The 19045-nt window shown below is 40.7% G+C and overlaps 1 protein-coding gene across 1 annotated transcript; it reads right to left on the reverse strand.

Moving 5' to 3' along the window:
* Window positions 1–846: 846 nt before the first annotated feature.
* Window positions 847–18557, reverse strand: LOC115561101 (heat shock 70 kDa protein-like). Its single transcript, XM_030380902.1, is given in 6 exon segments — window positions 847–4625; window positions 4628–4769; window positions 11295–11869; window positions 15490–15653; window positions 16198–16342; window positions 16509–18557. Coding segments are annotated over 5 exon segments (1098 nt in total). The 5' UTR covers window positions 16311–16342; window positions 16509–18557; the 3' UTR covers window positions 847–4521.
* Between the last annotated feature and the right edge of the window lie 488 nt (window positions 18558–19045).

Raw genomic sequence — 19045 nt, forward strand, 5'->3', positions numbered from 1 at the left:
CAGCCAGCCCCAGGAACAACCCGCAAGCAGCCAGCCCCAGGACCAACCCCGCAAGCAGCCAGATGTAGGACCAGCCAGTCAGCCAAAAAGAAACGCGGTGAAGTGTGTGGACCCATGATGGAAAGAAAAACACAATATACATGCAACCAGTGCAAAAAATACATATGCAATACACACACAGTGAGACTCTGCCCCTCATGTGTGGTATAGACTGATATACGTATAATGGCCGTGTTCAAAGGCTTTAATGTGTTGTTCAGACAGATGTTATTGAGTATGTTACAATTTCTAATGATGTTGATTATTTCCCAGTTAGGCCTGTTTTATGAGGCATTTCCTTATTTTGTTGCATTTTAATACAAAAAGAAACAAAAACGAGTGGCACCACGATTCATAAATATGATTTAACAAAGGTAAAGTGAACAAATTTAACATATGTGTTGTTTATATTACTTGCAATTGGGATGAAGTAACCATCTGGTGAGTATTTAAAAAAAAAAGCTTGATTATGTTGAATTAAAAGGCAATGACCCAGCAGCACCTCCTGTGTAACAAAAAAACAAACACCCTATGAGGGTTAAAGTCTGCAATAGTAATCACATTTTGATAATGAGTGATTTGGCTTCACGTAACAATCTGGATGAAACATAAACAGAAAAACCTTAATCAAAACAAAGGTTAAAATCAAACCAACAGAGGAGGGCATCAGAGAGAAAGGATGACAAACCAGCAGAACAGTTCACCAAATAACATGACCATCCCGAGAGAGCAAGATCGTCAGTCTAAAAACAGTCATGGAATGAGGGAAACACCCCACCAGAAGCAGATTTTATGAGTCTAAGCAAGTAACTTTTAAATGTTTTAATGGAGAAAAAAAGACCAAATCGTTACACTGTGATATCAGAGGAATGACAGGAAACAGAGGATCAATTCTACAAACAGCACAAGGTAACAATATCACACTGTCATCCTTCAATGAAAACCTTTTTATTCAACACATCACATCTCATCAAGAACAGCATCAAGCACTCTGGCAGAGTTCTCAACAACATCCTCACCGAAACAAACCTGGTAATCATCAACAAACCCAACCCCCACCACAGCTCCTCCTCCACTGACATCCTGGCCCTCATGCTCTGTACCCCAGACCTCGGCAGCCAAACAGTCACTTTTTCTGAAGGCCAAGAAAACACGCCAACTACAACAGCTGTATCCATGTATCAATAAGTACACAAGGACACTGTATAGTGTGATATTGATATTAAAGATGCTTCGATGTGATTCTCCCGGCATGACGTTCCCGTGGCCACCAACGTCCTATGATATAAATGAGATTGAAGCAAAATCTAATTTCCTGGATAATAGATGCAAATGAAGAACCAAAACCTGCCTGTTATGTTGGTATTCCAGATGATATGAACCTTAGAATTACATCTATTTGTCAAGACATCATGTATCTTGAGTTGAGTTTTCAGGGTCTGAAACAGATACCTAAATCATTATGTCTTGGTCTTACCATTCGCCATTTGACAGTTTAATCACAAATTGTGTTACGTCTAAATAGACAAGGACATTGGGCAGCATGAGACACAGTTGTCGGTCTAGACCAGGGGTCACCAACCTTTTTGAACAAGAGAATTACTTGAAGGGTACTACCAAGTAATACGAAGGGCTACTTGTTTGATACAAACTTCCTGAAAGTTATTCAACATGACAAATGGTTAATGTTTAACAAGTTTCATGAATATTGTACCTTCCTAATGGTAATGGCAGCCTACCTATCTTTATAACTTTTGGTCCCAAATAATCCGGTAAAAATAAATAATAATAATAATAATAATAACACAAACAAACCCCCCTTAAGGGGGGTTTCCAACTTGCTGTGGTTGAAATTGTCCTGCGAGTGAGACGCAGCGACTGCAGTTACCAGAGGTTGGTTATCTCGGACACCAAACGTCTCTGGCCGGTGAATTGATATGATAAACTATAGAAGAATGTGTATATCCTTAATCTAAAAATTCAATCCCATGTCATAATTACATTGTGTATGATGTTTTAATCCCAAACCTCCAACCTGGGATTCATTACATTAAAGTTTATTAAATGGGCAGCATGATCAGGAGGTAGAGTGGGTTGGCTGGCAACCGGAAGGTTGTAACATTTTAACTAGCTTGTATCTTAACATGACCTGCTGACCGCTGCAATGCTGGCCAGACAGTATCTTACTATCTATGACCCTCCCAAAACCTCTCCCACACGTGCCACCCAGCCAGTCAAGATATGCTAGTTGACGTCACAGCGACACAGCCAGTTAGAGTGGACAGAACACTGTTATTGAGTTATTTCAATTCAGTGATGTGCAGGGTGAAGTAGGACGGGCCCAACAAGGAGAGAGTAAAGGATACCCTGACTTTTGTCTGGGTATCCTATACTCTTGCACCGGCCTATTTTATAAAAATATTGATTTTGCGGCATCCTCAGGAGTTGGAGCCGGTTGGCTGGTAAGCGGAAGGTTGCTAGTTCGATCCCCTAGCTCCTCTGAGGGTTGAGGTGGTCCCGAGCAAGACCCCTCTCCCTTACTGCTCCCGACGAGCTGGCTGTCGCCTTGCATGGCTGACACCGCCGTCGGTGAGTGAATGTGTGCAGAGATTGGTGAATTTTAGGCAATACTGTAAAGCGCTTTGACTGGCTACTAGTTAGAAAAGCGCTACATTAATGCAGTCCATTTACCATTTTTATTTTAGCACAATCAAAATCATTAAAAAACTTCTCGATTAGACTAGACTACTTGAAGAGATAAAACATTATACCATTATGTCCCTGTTATTATAAATTATAGAACAATGCATTTGTATGTGTATTAACAGCTAAAAGATGAAATAAACATTCTACAACAAAGAATGTATATTCAACATGACAAATGGTTAATGTTTAACAAGTTTCATGAATATTGTACCTTCCTAATGGTAATGGCAGCCTACCTATCTTTATAACTTTTGGTCCCAAATAATCCGGTAAAAATAAATAATAATATTAATAATAATAATAATAACATAAACAAACCCCCCTTAAGGGGGGTTTCCAACTTGCTGTGGTTGAAATTGTCCTGCGAGTGAGACGCAGCGACTGCAGTTACTAGAGGTTGGTTATCTCGGACACCAAACGTCTCTGGCCGGTGAATTGATATGATAAACTATAGAAGAATGTGTATATCCTTAATCTAAAAATTCAATCCCATGTCATAATTACATTGTGTATGATGTTTTAATCCCAAACCTCCAACCTGGGATTCATTACATTAAAGTTTATTAAATGGGCAGCATGATCAGGAGGTAGAGTGGGTTGGCTGGCAACCGGAAGGTTGTAACATTTTAACTAGCTTGTATCTTAACATGACCTGCTGACCGCTGCAATGCTGGCCAGACAGTATCTTACTATCTATGACCCTCCCAAAACCTCTCCCACACGTGCCACCCAGCCAGTCAAGATATGCTAGTTGACGTCACAGCGACACAGCCAGTTAGAGTGGACAGAACACTGTTATTGAGTTATTTCAATTCAGTGATGTGCAGGGTGAAGTAGGACGGGCCCAACAAGGAGAGAGTAAAGGATACCCTGACTTTTGTCTGGGTATCCTATACTCTTGCACCGGCCTATTTTATAAAAATATTGATTTTGCGGCATCCTCAGGAGTTGGAGCCGGTTGGCTGGTAAGCGGAAGGTTGCTAGTTCGATCCCCTAGCTCCTCTGAGGGTTGAGGTGGTCCTGAGCAAGACCCCTCTCCCTTACTGCTCCCGACGAGCTGGCTGTCGCCTTGCATGGCTGACACCGCCGTCGGTGAGTGAATGTGTGCAGAGATTGGTGAATTTTAGGCAATACTGTAAAGCGCTTTGACTGGCTACTAGTTAGAAAAGCGCTACATTAATGCAGTCCATTTACCATTTTTATTTTAGCACAATCAAAATCATTAAAAAACTTCTCGATTAGACTAGACTACTTGAAGAGATAAAACATTATACCATTATGTCCCTGTTATTATAAATTATAGAACAATGCATTTGTATGTGTATTAACAGCTAAAAGATGAAATAAACATTCTACAACAAAGGGGATCTCTATTTTATTGTTTCTTCCATGTGGAATAAATTCACGCTTATAAGGGAAAAACGTGAAAATGTCTCATAATATTTACATTTTAAAGTCCAACTTTATGCAGTCATTTTTTGACCTTGCATGAACGTATTTATATCAAATGAGAACGTGTGGCAGAGTGCTCAGTCATTATACAGCATTTGAAAGAAAAAAAGGTTTTATCCTTATTACTGTAGAGTGAGATAGACAGGTAGGTATGGTACCGGTATATATAAAAAGGTAAAAGAAATAGAGGGGAAGACCTGCAGCAAAGGACCACGGGCATGGTACGCACTCTACACAGAGAACCACGAGGAGGGGGACCCTGAAATACCCTTTTAAACCATAACAGTCATATTGATCATATTCCATTCAGTCCAACAGTCTGCTTCAGTCCACCTCCTCGATGGTGGGCCCCTGGGAGCCAGCTCTGGCCTGCTCTCCACAGCTGCCTGCTGGCACTCCCCCCTGGTACAGCCTGGAGATGATGGGTTACACAGCTTCTCCAACTCCTTCAGCTGGCGTTGGTACTCCTCTTTCTCCGCTAGCTGGTTGTTCTCCAGCCAGAGGATGGCCTGCTCACACTTCTCCTCCACCTTCTCCCTCTCCTCCTCACTCACTCTGTCCTTCAGGTTGTCCTCCCGCAGGCTGCTCTTCATGTTGAAGGTGTAGGACTCCAGGGCGTTCATGGCCGCTATATTCTCCCTCTGTTGCTCGTCTTCAGGGTATATAAAAATGTATATTAAAATAATCTGTTAGTCGATTATAATATTAGTCATAGAGCAGGTTATATCAGACACCAAAACAACTCTGGCCGGTGAATAGATATTATGATAAACAATGCAAGAATGTGTATATCCTTAATCAAACAGTTTAATCCCATGGCATAATTACATTGTGTATGATGTTTTAATCCCAAACCTCCAACCTGGAATTCATTACATTAAAGTTTATTAAATGGGCAGCATGATCAGGAGGTGGAGCGGGTTGGCTGGCAACCGGAAGGTTGTAACACTTTAACTAGCTTGTTTTTTAAAATGAGCTGGTGACCGCTGCAATGCTGGCCAGACTGTATCTTACCATCTATGACCCTCCCAAAACCTCTGCCACCCAGCCAGTCAAGATATGCTAGTTCACGTCACAGCGACACAAACAGTTAGAGTGGACAGAACACTGTTATTGAGTTATTTCAATTCAGTGATGTGAATGGTGAGGTAGGACGGGCCCAACAAGGACACATCTTCCACAGAGTAAAGGATACCCTGACTTTTGTCAGGGTACCCTTTACTCTTGCACCAGCCTATTTTATAAAAATATTGATATGGCGGCATCCTCAGGAGTTGGAGCCGGTTGGCTGGTTTTTGATTTGATTTGATTTGATTTAAATTTATTTCGAACATGTAAAAGAAAACAAAAAATATATATCATACACAAATTATTGATGTTAAACAAAATAGAAAGCATAATTCGATACATAAATGATAAATACTTGATAATTGTAACATGTTCGAAAAGGGGTGGGAAGAAGTTTACACTTATTTAATCCCATCCCTTCTCCGTAATTCATTGAAATTAACATTCCTTAGTCATAATAATTATTAACATTTTCATTTATTAATAAATATATATATATATATATATATATATATATATACATACACACATTATATATATATATATATATATATATATATATATATATATATTATTCCGTAACGTTGGCTTGTAAGCGGAGGGTTGCTAGTTCGATCCCCTAGCTCAGTCATACTCAAGTAGCGGCCCGCGGGCCTTTTGTGGCCCGCGGGGTGTCTATTAATGGCCCTCGAGCTGTTTTGAAAAGTTTTTTAATTATAAAAAAAAAAAAAAAATCGTACTGGGCGCTCTTATTTTGAAACCGCGCGCCGCGATCTCAATACGAGGCTGGGGGTTGCAACGATAAACAGATAGCACTCCAGCCCACAGACCGCTCCAGCCCTCCCAAACTCGAGGCAGACAGTCCATCTCAGCAGCAGTCAAGGCCGATTTAGGGTCGTTTTAGACGCAGAGACGTAAGCACGTAATTTACACAAGGGACTTGTTTTAGACAAGTTTTGATTTACGGTTCCTTTAAGGTTCCTTAAGGATTGCGCGTGTTGCAAGGGGATTCTCCGCCAGAACAGTAGGGGGAGCAACGAACGAATCTGTGGGCGTGGAAGTGGAAATCGCTGGCTTGTTTATATTTATAATTATCATAATTCGTTCTTGTGTTTTCTTCTTCTCCTTCTTCAAAATTCTTCATTCGCTTCTTTCACAGCCTTTTAAAAATGGCGCTATTATGCTGTAAAACCGGAAATGTGAGACTCCTGAAAGGATGTGGTTAGCTGGCCAATCACAGTCTTTGCGAGCTGCGTAGGGCCGTAGTGTTTTAGTCGCATAGTCAGGAATTTTGGCCGACGCACTTAAGCACGTAAGGGGGGATATTTTACCGCGCAAGGGGGGGTTATGTATCTTACGTGCTTACGCGTTACGTCTAAAACAGAGCATATATCGGCCTCAGTCACACGTATACCGACCGGCCCCTTGAGTCACTGAAAAAAAATTTTGTGGCCCCTCATCATTTCTACTTGAGTACCCCTGCCCTAGCTCCTCCTAGCTGAGGGTTGAGGTGGTCCTGAGCAAGACCCCTCTCTGTCTGTTGCCTTACATGGTTGACACCGCCGTCGGTGAGTGAATGTGTGCAGAGATTGGTGAATTTTAGACAATACTGTAAAGCGCTTTGACTGGCTACTAGTTAGAAAAGCGCTACATAAATGCAGTCCATTTACCATTTTATTTTAGCACAATCAAAATCATCATTATAAACTTCTCGATTAGACTAGACTACTTGAAGAGGTAAAACATTATACCATTATGTTCCTGTTATAATAAGTTATAGAACAATGAATTTGTATGTTTATTAACAGCTACAAGATAAAATAAACATTCTACAACAAAAGGGATCTCTATTTTATTGCTTCTGTAATGTGGAATAAATTCACGCTTATAAGGGAAAAACGGGAAAATGTCTCATAATCTATCCTTTTCTTTTTTTGCAATATTCCACTCAGTCCAACTTTATGCAGTCATTTTGTGACCTTGCATGAACGTATTTATTTTTACATAGCAAGGGCAAATCTGGTGTAAAATGGATTTGGGATATGTTTGGTATGATAACAAGTTGGACCGTTCGTTTAGGAGCACAAAAAACGTATGTAGAAGACGCATTCTTCAGTTGGCTGTTTTTAGCCGATTCTATCAAAACGCTATAAACTTGGAACGATAGGGGCATGTGTTATGGTAAAAACTAAATCGCTATTTTAAACCACTTAAAAGGCTAGAAGTAGAATATAGAAGTTAGATAACTTTGTAAGTGTACAGATTGTTTATTAAAAAGGACATTTTATACACACAATACTATCAGTAGATCATATAAAATGTCCTTTTTAATAAATATCTGTACACTTACAAAGTTACCAATGCCTCGTTTTAGATGTTTAGACCCTTATTATACTACCAAAGAAGTGTCGGGCTACTTCTAGCCTTTTAAATGGTTTATAATAGCGATTTAGTTTTTACCATAATGCCCCCATCGTTCCAAGTTTATAGTGTTTTGTTAGAATCGGCTAAAAACAGCCAACTGAAGAATGCCTCTATACACTTTTTTGCTCCCAAACGAACATCCCAACTCGTTACCATATTAAACATATCCCATATCCCAGATTTTACACCGGATTTGTCCTTTAATGGTACGTGCTCTACGCGGAGAACCACGGGGGCCCCAAGAAATACCATTTTAATCAGTCATATTGATCATATTCCATTCAGTCCAACAGTCTGCTTCAGTCCACCTCCTCGATGGTGGGCCCCTGGGGGCCAGCTCTGGCCTGCTCTCCACAGCTGGTGGGAGTGCCACAACGTGACACTGGGGATCAGAGTGAGCGCTACCTCGGGAGTCATCCTGCTGATGGTGGGAACGTCGTAGCCAGAGTTGATGAAGTTCCCCGTGTACTGCTCCAACTGGAACTCCCTCAGCCACAGGTAGATCGCCTCCGCATCCTGGGGGAGAGAGAGACAGACGCACAGGTTGAGAGCAAGACAGGCAGAAGGACATACAGATCGACAGATGACAAATGGAAAGGAAGGTGGGCGGACGGACAGACAGACAAGACAGACGCACAGAGAGGCATACAGACAGACATGCACATGGCGAGGCAGACGCAGACAGACAGATTGCTATGCAGACAGACAGACAGATTGAGAGGCAGCCAGACATGCAGAATATATATTAACAATCAATTATTACACAATATACACAATATTATTCTGTACACCTTATTACTTAGGCAATACTCAGTCGGGAGGTAACCAATACTTGACAAACTGCTGTGTGAAGCCCTGCTCTGGCGCCCTCTGGTGGTCCACAGGCTGCCTGCGTGGCGTTCCTGCTGCACTAAAGAACAATCCGTATTTTTAAATTTTTTTAATATTATTAGTCACACGCGCATTAGCAAACTGGAGCAGAAGTCTGTGGTAGCCGTTAACTGCTTTGAGTCAAGGCATCCTCAAGTGTGAAACACGTAACAAATAACAATGTCATTAAAATATACAGATAAAGGATATGCAGGGGATATAGATGAGCTATATGGGAGTTTACAGATACAATATAAGTGTTAGAAATTAGAGTTATGTCTTCATAATAGAAACATTAATAAAGAAATTAACATAATGTTGACAGTTGCAATAGTTACAACATTTAAATAATAATGTAATCTGTAAAAAAAAGTATGTTGAAGTCGAACACACACACACACACACACACACACACACACACACACACACACACACACACACACACACACACACACACACACACACACACACACACACACACACACACACACACACACACACACACACACACACACACACACATTGGCTCAGTCGAAGGGGCTGTTCCTGACCGAAACAAGAAACGTAACTTACTGAATGATATAGGCTCCATACGCCCTGTCACCATACAGGAAATTGAGAGATAACTGATAACTAGTCCTCCAGCGGCATAGGCCTACCAAGTTTAAAACAATGAACACACAAAGCATTTTTAATTTAAAGCAAACCCGTAAATAATATAAATAATATAACCATGACCAAAGTCACGAGGACGCCAGCGCGTGGTAGAGTTGAGGAAAGCCCTATTGACTATTTCCTTTAAGGGACGTTGTGGACTCATTTAAACTTTAGTGTAAAATGTGTATTTTGTGTATTTTAGTTAGTGTAAACATTTTAATGTCCTGATTGTTATTAATAAACTATTTCAACTTGCCCTTGGTTTCTGGCTCCTCCTTTGTTATTCACTGTTGCTTTCCACCCGATCAGAAGGAATCCTGTAGGTTGTCTTCGCCCCATTTTCCCCCAACCTCCTACATATGTTTCTCAGTTTTATTCAAAGGGAGTTATTAAATGGAGAACCCTATCCAGAAGGGTGTCGGGGGAATCCAGACGGAACAGCGCCTCCCCGAGTGCCCCCGAGGCAATGACCCCCTCATGTGTGGGAGGTTATTCTTCATGCTCAGTGTGTATGATCATGGCAAGCTGCATATTTATAGGCATAAGGAATAGAGAACCAGATCAATAGTTGTTTTATTTCTAAAGATGGAACTTGGAATCTACCTGATTTATCTTAAATATCAACCACATTGAGTGTGTGAGCAGACGGAAGTGTAATCTCTTTAAAGTGTGAGTTAATAACTAACAAACTCAAACGTCAAACCCCATTTTAATGCCGGATCAATGTAAACAAATTGCATTCCCACTGAGAATATGTCAGCCATGTTTGTTTTTGAAAACAGAAACTTGACAGTCACATGACGTGGACACAGGCCTATATAAAATAATGGGCCCAAAAAAATGACGCTGGATTAGTTATGTTATAATAACTCTAGTTCTATGATTGTAGGCATAGCCGTATAGGCTTCACCTTATGGGGCGTTTCCCATGCGCGTGCTCGCACATAAAACTAGTTATAATAACATAACTATTGTTTCCCGCTACCAACGTAGGACCTACATTTTGGTGTGAGGCGGGGTTATTAAAGCATGTTCCTAACTACATGGGCCTCATCCATCACCATCATCAAGTTAGTCTAAAATTACAAACACACAAAGTACATAATATCTATATAAAAAATGCTTTTATTGAGAGTGCCTTACTTGTGTGAAACGTGTGAAATCCTGAAACAATCTTAATTTGTCTTGGAAACTGCCAGGAGGGTCATGTTTTAAGCTGGTGGTATATGAAGGAGCGTTGAATGGATAGAATGTAAAACGGATACAATGATGATCAGAAAAAGTGACGGGGTTAATGGATGAAATTCTAACATCAATACCCCTAGTAAAAACTAAATCCAGCATATTTCCATTCTTATGGGTGGGACGTTTCACATGCCAATCAAAATCATCAAAAAGCCTGAGGAAATTTGGAGGGTGCCAGAATATAATTTCCCCGTCAACCCCAAATCGCTTTTTTGAAAAATTAAAATCCCCAACTATAATGATTTGAGCATATCTTCGACGTATAATGGTCAACATTTTTTCAAACTCATAATAGAAATCTAATCTACTAGCACGTGGCCGCCGATAGACAGTCACCATGAGTATGTTTTCAGGCTGTTTGATCAATGCTAAGTATTCAAAAGATGTAACAAACTTCCATTTACCTGTCTCCGATAATGAATATTTCTTAGAATAAATAACGGCGAGCCCACCCCTTGTGATACTCCCTTGTCTATTTTTGTGCTGAGAGATGAAACCAATTGGACAAGAGTCGTACAAGTCTTGGATATTTTTAACATCACGCCACGTTTCAGTTAAAAATATAATGCTAATATTTTTAGAAATCAAACATTTCAAACCAGAAATATCAATTATAGATCGAAGATTCAAAAGTGCCATTGTCATCGGTTTTGGTCTTTCCCCCCCCAGGAACAGCTTGGAGATGATGGGGTTACACAGCTTCTCAAACTCCTTCAGCTGGTGTTGGTACTCTTTCTCCGCTAGCTGGTTGTTCTCCAGCCTGAGGATGGCCTGCTCACACTTCTCATCCACCCTCTCCCTCTCCTCCTCACTCACTTTGTCCATCGGGTTGACCTCCCGCAGGCTGCTCTTCATGTTGAAGGCGTAGGACTCCAGGGCGTTCTTGGCTGCCATCATCTTCCTCTGTTGCTTGTCTTCTACTTTGTATTGGTCTGCTTCCTCCAGCATCTTCTCGATGTCTTCCTTTCTCAGGCGGCCCTTATTGGTGATGGTGATTGGTTCGCCCGTGCTCTTGTCCACAGCAGACACGTTCAGAGTGCCGTCTGCGTCGATGTCGAAGGTCACCTCGATCTGAGGTACCCCTCTCGAAGCGGGCGGGATCCTCGACAGCTCCAACATGCCCAGCAGGTTGTTGTCCTTGGTCATGGCTCTCTCTCCTTCAAAGACCTCGATCATGACCCTGTGCTGGTTGTTGTTGTAGATGATGAGGGCCATGGTCTGTTTGGTGGGGACGTTGGTGTTCCGTTGGATCAGGGGCGTCATGACTCCTCCGGCCGTCTCGACGCCCAGGGTTAGGGCTGTCTTGCCAGGGGATAGGACTCTCCTGCCAGGGTTGGGGTAGGCAGCCTGCATGGTGGCCTGCATGGCAGCACTGTAAGCCTTGGATGAGTATGGGAGTATGGGGATAGCTGTATGGGAGTTTACAGTTAAATGATAAGTGTTAGAAATTATTATTAGTTATGTCTTCATCATAGCAACATTTTTGAAGAAATAAAAATAAAGTTGACGATTCCAATAGTAGCAACATTTAAATAATAATGTAATCTGTAAAAAAGTATGTTATAATCTATAATCGAATAATGCAGTTTTATATGTCATTCAATATTATATATTAATATTTTTTTTTAAATAAAACGTTTCTTTACCTTTAAAGGCACCCAGTGCAACTTTCGAGGCTTAAAAATAAACATTCAATTTCTAGTCTTTTTTACACGTAGTAAGTTTCAATAACTCCATACCATTACATACCGACATTCAAGCAGCAAAGATGAGACGTCGTTGTGTGGTGAGAACTGATAGAAAATCGATAACAACAATGCCGCCATTTTCTTTATTTTTTGTAACCTACAATAAATAAAGCAGGCTTCCAGTCAATGGAAAAATGGCTTCTCCCCACTGGCGATTGTTGTTGTTTACGATTTTCTATCAGTTCTCACCACACAACGACGTCTCATCTTTGCTCCTTGAATGTCGATATGTAATGGTATGGAGTTATTGAAACTTACTACGTGTAAAAAAGACTAGAAATTGAATGTTTATTTTTCATTGAATGTTTACATAAAGTTGCACTGGGTGACTTTAACGTTTTCCATATTATTGTTGCGAGTTAGATGGAATATTTGTATATATATAACACATTGTTTATGTCACTTTAATTATCTGATCTAATAAAAGTATTTTCAGATGCTTGCAGAAATAGGTCTTATATGATATGTATAGAAACTGCGGATTTGAATCTGCCGAGATCGTTGGGAAGAAGAAATGTAAATTGAATGTTTTGAACTGAAATAAAATACAATCTTGTAAATTCATATTTTGTTTGTGTGGCCGAGGTTCTGCTTCAACAAAATGGGAATGGAGGAAATGTACAAACCTTACTGCATTATCACATTCAAAAACATTTTATAAAACCCACACACATTTGTAAACTAAAATATGTTGAGCAGTAGATCTCCCTTGAGACTTAATAATTCTAAAATGTGATGTTATTTCCCCACTTAGGGTTCATCTGACCCTTAATAAACTATGCTGTTAGGGATATGTGTGTTTTTGTGAAAAAGCAGGGCCTGGATAGTGGCTCAGAAGAATGACTGCGCCCTCATACAATATATAATAGGACTAAATTAAGAATTATATTTCCATGCTTTAGGTATGTGAAGTGTATAGGGCAATGTGGAGGATCACATTTTATTTTTGTTTCCAGTTTCTGGCAATAGTTGATGGTGTCTATAACGTTTGGCACGTCTTAGTCTTTTCTTTGATTTTTCAGTTTACTGCGGGAAATTATGCTGTGAATCCATATTGATTAAGTGGCAGTTATGGTATGGAAACTATGGTATGGGAATGGGACACAACCATAATAACTATGGTATTACTACTCTACTATGGGACCCGGCGATACAACGGCGGTGCGGTGAGAACGGTGGGAGAAAGAATACAAATGGGAGCTAAAATTTTACTTATTTTGTGTGTTTCTTTGTTGTCTTTTATTTTTTTATTTCATCTATTAATAATCAATTGATAATCATTAATTGATTAATAATCATGTTTTTTATTGCTTGCATGTTCGAAATAAGACAATCAATCAATCAATCAAAACTGTTGAACCCATTGGAGCCGATCACGAGCCTCACCAAGCCGCAGCAGTAGCCAACTGACATAACAGAGCGACGGGTGGTGGTCGTGGAGAGGCGGAGAAAGCGCTGATTTTCGGACAAGCGGAGGAGGGACTGACGAGAGCACGTCACCGAGGACGCCAGCGGAGTTTTGGAGTTCAGGCGAAGATTACCCTGTAGACTATTTCCTTTAAAGGACGTTGTGGACTTATTTTACATTTCGTATTTTAGTTGTTCCAAATATTTTAATATCCTCCTGATTATTAATTAACTGTTTAAACATGCCCGTGGTATCTGGCTCTTCCTTGGTTATTCACGTTGCTTTCCACCCGATCAGAAGGAATCCTTTAGGACTTCATCATCCCTTTTCCCCCCATCCTCCTTATATGTTTCTCGGTTTTACTCAAAGGGAGTTATTAAATGGAGAACCCTATCCAGAAAGGGGTCGGGGAAATCCAGACGGAACAGCGCCTCCCCGAGTGCCCCCGAGGCAATGACCCCCTCATGCGTGAGAGTTTATTCTTCATGCTCAGTGTGTATGATCATGGCAAGCTGCATATTTATAGGCATAAGGAATATTGAACCAGATCAATAGTTGTTTAATTTCTAAAAACAGAATGTGGAATCGTCCTGAATTGCCTCAATTATCAAACACATTGAGTGTGTGAGCAGTCGGAAGTGTATTCTCTTTAAAGTTTGTGTTAATAACTAACAAACTCAAACGTCAAGCACCATTCTGATGCTGGATCTACGTGAACAAATTTCATTTTCCACTGAGAATATGTCAGACATGTTTGCTTTTGCAAACAGAAACTTGACAGTCACTTGACGTGGACGCAATCCTATAGAAAATAATGGGCCAAAAAAAACATATAGGCGACTACGTTTGCCGCTGTGGACCAACAGTTATACCACATTGTGATGTGAGGCTGCCGGGTTGTTAAAGCTGGTTCCTATACATGGGCCTCATCCCTCACCATCGTCAGGAAGTGAGTCAAAAACATGTTAGACAAAGTAGAATATTTAAAACATTGTTGTGCTTCCTACTTTACAACTTTAAAACATGAAATGGGTGTAATATTTCAATGGTTTTATTCATTTATATTAATTATTGTATTTTTGTACACTTACAATGGTTCATTTTGTTGGAGAGAATGTGCTTCACAGAACGGTGCTTTGGTAAAATATGAAAACTAGAAATGTTAATGATTTATGGTAAAGGATGTGTACAAAACGTATTCAAAATTAAAAGTTGTATTTTTGATGGAAGAAACAAAATATGGTTACATTAGTTTACATTAATATTGAGGGCATTTAGCAGACTCTTTTATTCAAAGTGACGGACAATAAGTACATTTGTCAGAAGAAAACTGTTACTGTTTACTTTTCCTTCGTCGTCTCTCTGCTTCTTTCAAATGCTTTTAGAATCTTAAGCCTTGGAGAGTGCCAGCAAGGTCATCTGCAAAGCCTGTGGTGAATAGAGGAAGGGTATTTGGATTGGTGAAACAGATACAATGATGATCAGAAAAAGAGGCGTGGTCAATGGATGCAATTCTAACATCAATACCCCTAGTAAAAACTAAATTTAGTGTATTTCCTTTCTCGTAGGTGATCTTTCACATGCTGAAAACAATTTTGATCATTAAAAAGCTTCAGGAAGGTTCTGTTTGGACAGGAAAATTGAAATCTTAAACTAGAATGATTTGATCATATTTGGGACATAGAGTATATTGGACGACAGTTCTCTAAACTGCTATCCCCAAACTGGCATAGGGGATAGCAGTATGGGAGGTAACAGTTAAAAGGTAAGTGTTAGAAATTAGAGTTGTGTCTTCATAATAGCAACATTTATCAAGATTATTACAATTATTAAAATAATTTTGACAGTTGAAATAGTAACAGTTTGGGCTTACCAGGTTCGTACTGAGTCCCCCATTGCCAGATCCGACTCACCACCAGACGGTGGTCGGTGTTCAGTTCCGCCTCACTCTCCACCCGAGTGTACAAAACATGTGGCCTCAGATTGGATGATACGATCACGAAATCGGTCATCGATTTTTGGGTTGGGTTACCAGGCCTATTTTTATGGTACCAGGTATATTGGTCAGCACTCATATGTTGGAACATGGTGTTTGTTATAAACAATTCATTTTTGGCACAGAAGTCTAAAAACCGACGACCGCTTATGTCTTCCTCAGGGGGGCCGTACCCCCCAATCACGCCTGGCCATCGGGCAGCATTTCGGCCCACGTGGGCGTTGAAGTCTCCCAGCAGAACTACGTAGTCCCCTACTGGAACCGTACGCATGACTTCTTGCAGGGTCTCCAAGAAGGGTGGGTACTTTGTACCTTTGTACCGTCCATACGCACAAACAACTGTCAGAGTTCCCCCCCCCCATCACCCTTAGGCGTAGGGAGGCGACCCTCTCGTCCACCGGGATAAACTCCAACACCGTGGCTCTCAGCCGGGGATTTATGAGTATCCCCACACCCATGCAACTCACGCCCTCGGCGACTCCGGAGAAGAATAGAGTCCAACCCCTATTCAGGGTTTTGGAACCGCAGCTGCGATGGCGCGTAGAGGTAAGCCCAACCAGATCTAAATTGTAGCGCTCCACCTGCCTCACAAGCTCCTGTTCCTTTTCCCAGAGTGTCCTGACGTTCCACGTCCCCAGAGTCAGCTGCTGCCTCGGGTCCATTGGGCTCCAGAGTTGGGCAGGGTCTCTCCTCCTCATGCTCGATTGTTCATTTGTGAACTATTCTTAATCTAACAGGGGCAATAGGAAAACAAATACATCCAATATTCTAAATGAAATGTAAGTTCAGTGAATGTGATCAAAATCGCACAGCTCCAGTCTCAAGTGGATGAATAACGTATGGAAATAGGCTTGTTTAACAAAACATGGTATACATCGAAATAAGGGTTTACTTACATTTGTTGGTCTTCTCAGTCTTGTTGATCGTTTCGGTCTTCTTATGGTCAACTGACCTGGTTGGTTGGTTCTTTTATACTAAACTTTGGTCTCCTAGATTGTTTTGGAACATCCTTATCAGAGCCCACATTATGGTGAAGTTGGCCATTAGGCGTAGCCGTCTTTTAATGTTGTGTCATCCCGTGTGATAAGTTTCCTGTGTGAGGAACTAAATAGAGAGCAGGGCCGAGCTCTCTGAGTGGCCAACGACGTGCGTCGCGACCTAGGTCGCATTGGTCGCGACGTAGGTCGCATTGGTCGCCTCCCCGAGTGCCCCCGAGGCAATGACCCCCTCATGTTTGAGAGGTTATTCTTCATGCTCAGTGTGTATGATCATGCTGCATATTTATGGGAATAAAGAACCAGATCAATAGCTTTTTATTGTTTTAATAAAATCTGCGATATTTCAACGACAAGCTGGTGGAAGAGATACATTTAGCCGTCTAGCCCCATAGACCCCCATTCAATCTGCACTCATGCGATCACCCCCAGTGGAAGTATAATGGAACTGCAACGAAGTTCGATACAATGGGGCTCAATAGAGAGTGTCAAGTCTCTCCGTAGACGGGCTCTGGTTATGCTACATTTTGGTGAGGCGGGGTTGTTAAAGCAAGCAGTTTCCTAACTACATTGGCCTGATCCATCGCCATCGTCAGGAAGTTAGTCTAAAGCATTTTACACAAAGTATATAAAATATATTTAAAAAAGATTCAGCTTGAAAAGACTTTACAACTTTAAAACATAAAATGCTTGTAATCTTTTGATGGTTTGATTGTACTTTAATGCTTTACCCTGGTTAATTTTGTTGAGAATTTGCTTGAAATACTGGTTCTTGGGAACCAGATTTTTTTCTAAGTTAAGGTAAAAGATGTGTACAAAACGTAAAAAGCTATATTTTTGACAGGTTGTTTAATGTTATGTTATGTATGTATGTATGTTGCTTTAATTTATGAGAAGCACATTGTATTACCACTGTATGGAAGAATACACTTGCCCTTATCTAGAGCTGGTTTACCAGTACACAACGTTTAAAACTGAGCAAAGTTGATGCAAACAGATGGTTACAATGTCAATCAATAGTAAAATATGTGATATATGATGTTTGACTCATTTATATTGAGTAAAACTTTCATGTTCCGCCATGTTCATGTGCGTCACTACGTCACCAACTGGGAAACTGTTATCAAAATCTGGCCCCAGTTGCCTAACGTAAGTAGAATCATAATAGCGACATGAGGTGTCGTTCACAAGAACTGTCTATGTGTGTCTCCCTCTCTCTCGCTCTCGCTCTCGCTCTCGCTCTCGCTCTCTCTCTCTCTCTCTCTCTCTCGCGCTCTCGCTCTCGCTCTCTCTCTCTCTCTCTCTCTCTCGCTCTCGCTCTCGCTCTCGCTCTCTCTCTCTCGCTCTCGCTCTCGCTCTCGCTCTCTCGCTCTCTCTCTCTCTCCATCCCTCTCAATATTCCTTAAGTCCATTTCGCTGAATTGTTGAACTAAGGTTAAAGGGAGGGTATTCTGATTTTTGGTAAAATGGATGCACTTATGATCACAACGAGGGACGGGGTGAATGGATGTAATTCTTACATCAATACCCCTAGTAAAAACTAAATCCAGAGTATTTCCTTGTTTGTGGGTGGATTCTTTCACATGCTGCAAAAAATTTAGATCATCAAAAAGCTTCAGGAATGGTGCTACTTGTATAGGGAAATTAAAATCCCCGACTATAATGATCTTATCATGTTTGGGACATATGCTGGACAACATTTCTCTAAACTGAGAATAGAAGTCTAATCGACTGCCTTCGGGACGATAGACAGTCACAGTAAGTAGGTCTTCAGGCTGTTTGATCATCAATGCTAAGTATTCAAAAGTTGAAAAATCACCAAAGTCAAGTTGCTCCGATGCTGAAAATCTCTCCAAATGAATAACGGCGACCCCACCCCCTTGTTTAACTGGTCTATTGACGTAATGATAGGTGAAACCATTTGGACAAGACTTGCTCAACGTATTGTCAGCAGTAACTTTTTTAAGCCAGGTTTCAGTTAAAAACATAAAGCTAATATTATTTTTAGAAATCAAATCTTTCAAATGATCGATTTTATCAGAGAGGGATCGAATATTCAAAAGTGCAAACTTTATCATCATGGGAATGAGGGGTATACACAGCTTCTTCAATTCCTTCAGCTGGTGTTGGTACTCCTCCTTCTCCGCAAGCTGGTTGTTCTCCAGCCAGAGGATGGCCTGCTCACACTTCTCCTCCACCTTCTTCCTGTCCTCCTCACTCACTCTGTCCTTCAGGTTGCTATGCCTTCATAATAGCAACATTTTTGAAGAAATTAAAATAATGTTGACGGTTCCAATAGTAGCAACATTTAAATAATAATGTAACATGTTAAAAAGTATGTTATAATCTAATAATGCAGTTTTATATGTATTTTTTACGTCATTCAATATTTTTTTTTAAATAAAACGTTTCTTTACCTTTAAGCCTACAATAATCTT

This window comes from Gadus morhua, chromosome 2, assembly GCF_902167405.1.
Source record: "Gadus morhua chromosome 2, gadMor3.0, whole genome shotgun sequence".
Lineage (NCBI taxonomy): Eukaryota > Metazoa > Chordata > Actinopteri > Gadiformes > Gadidae > Gadus > Gadus morhua.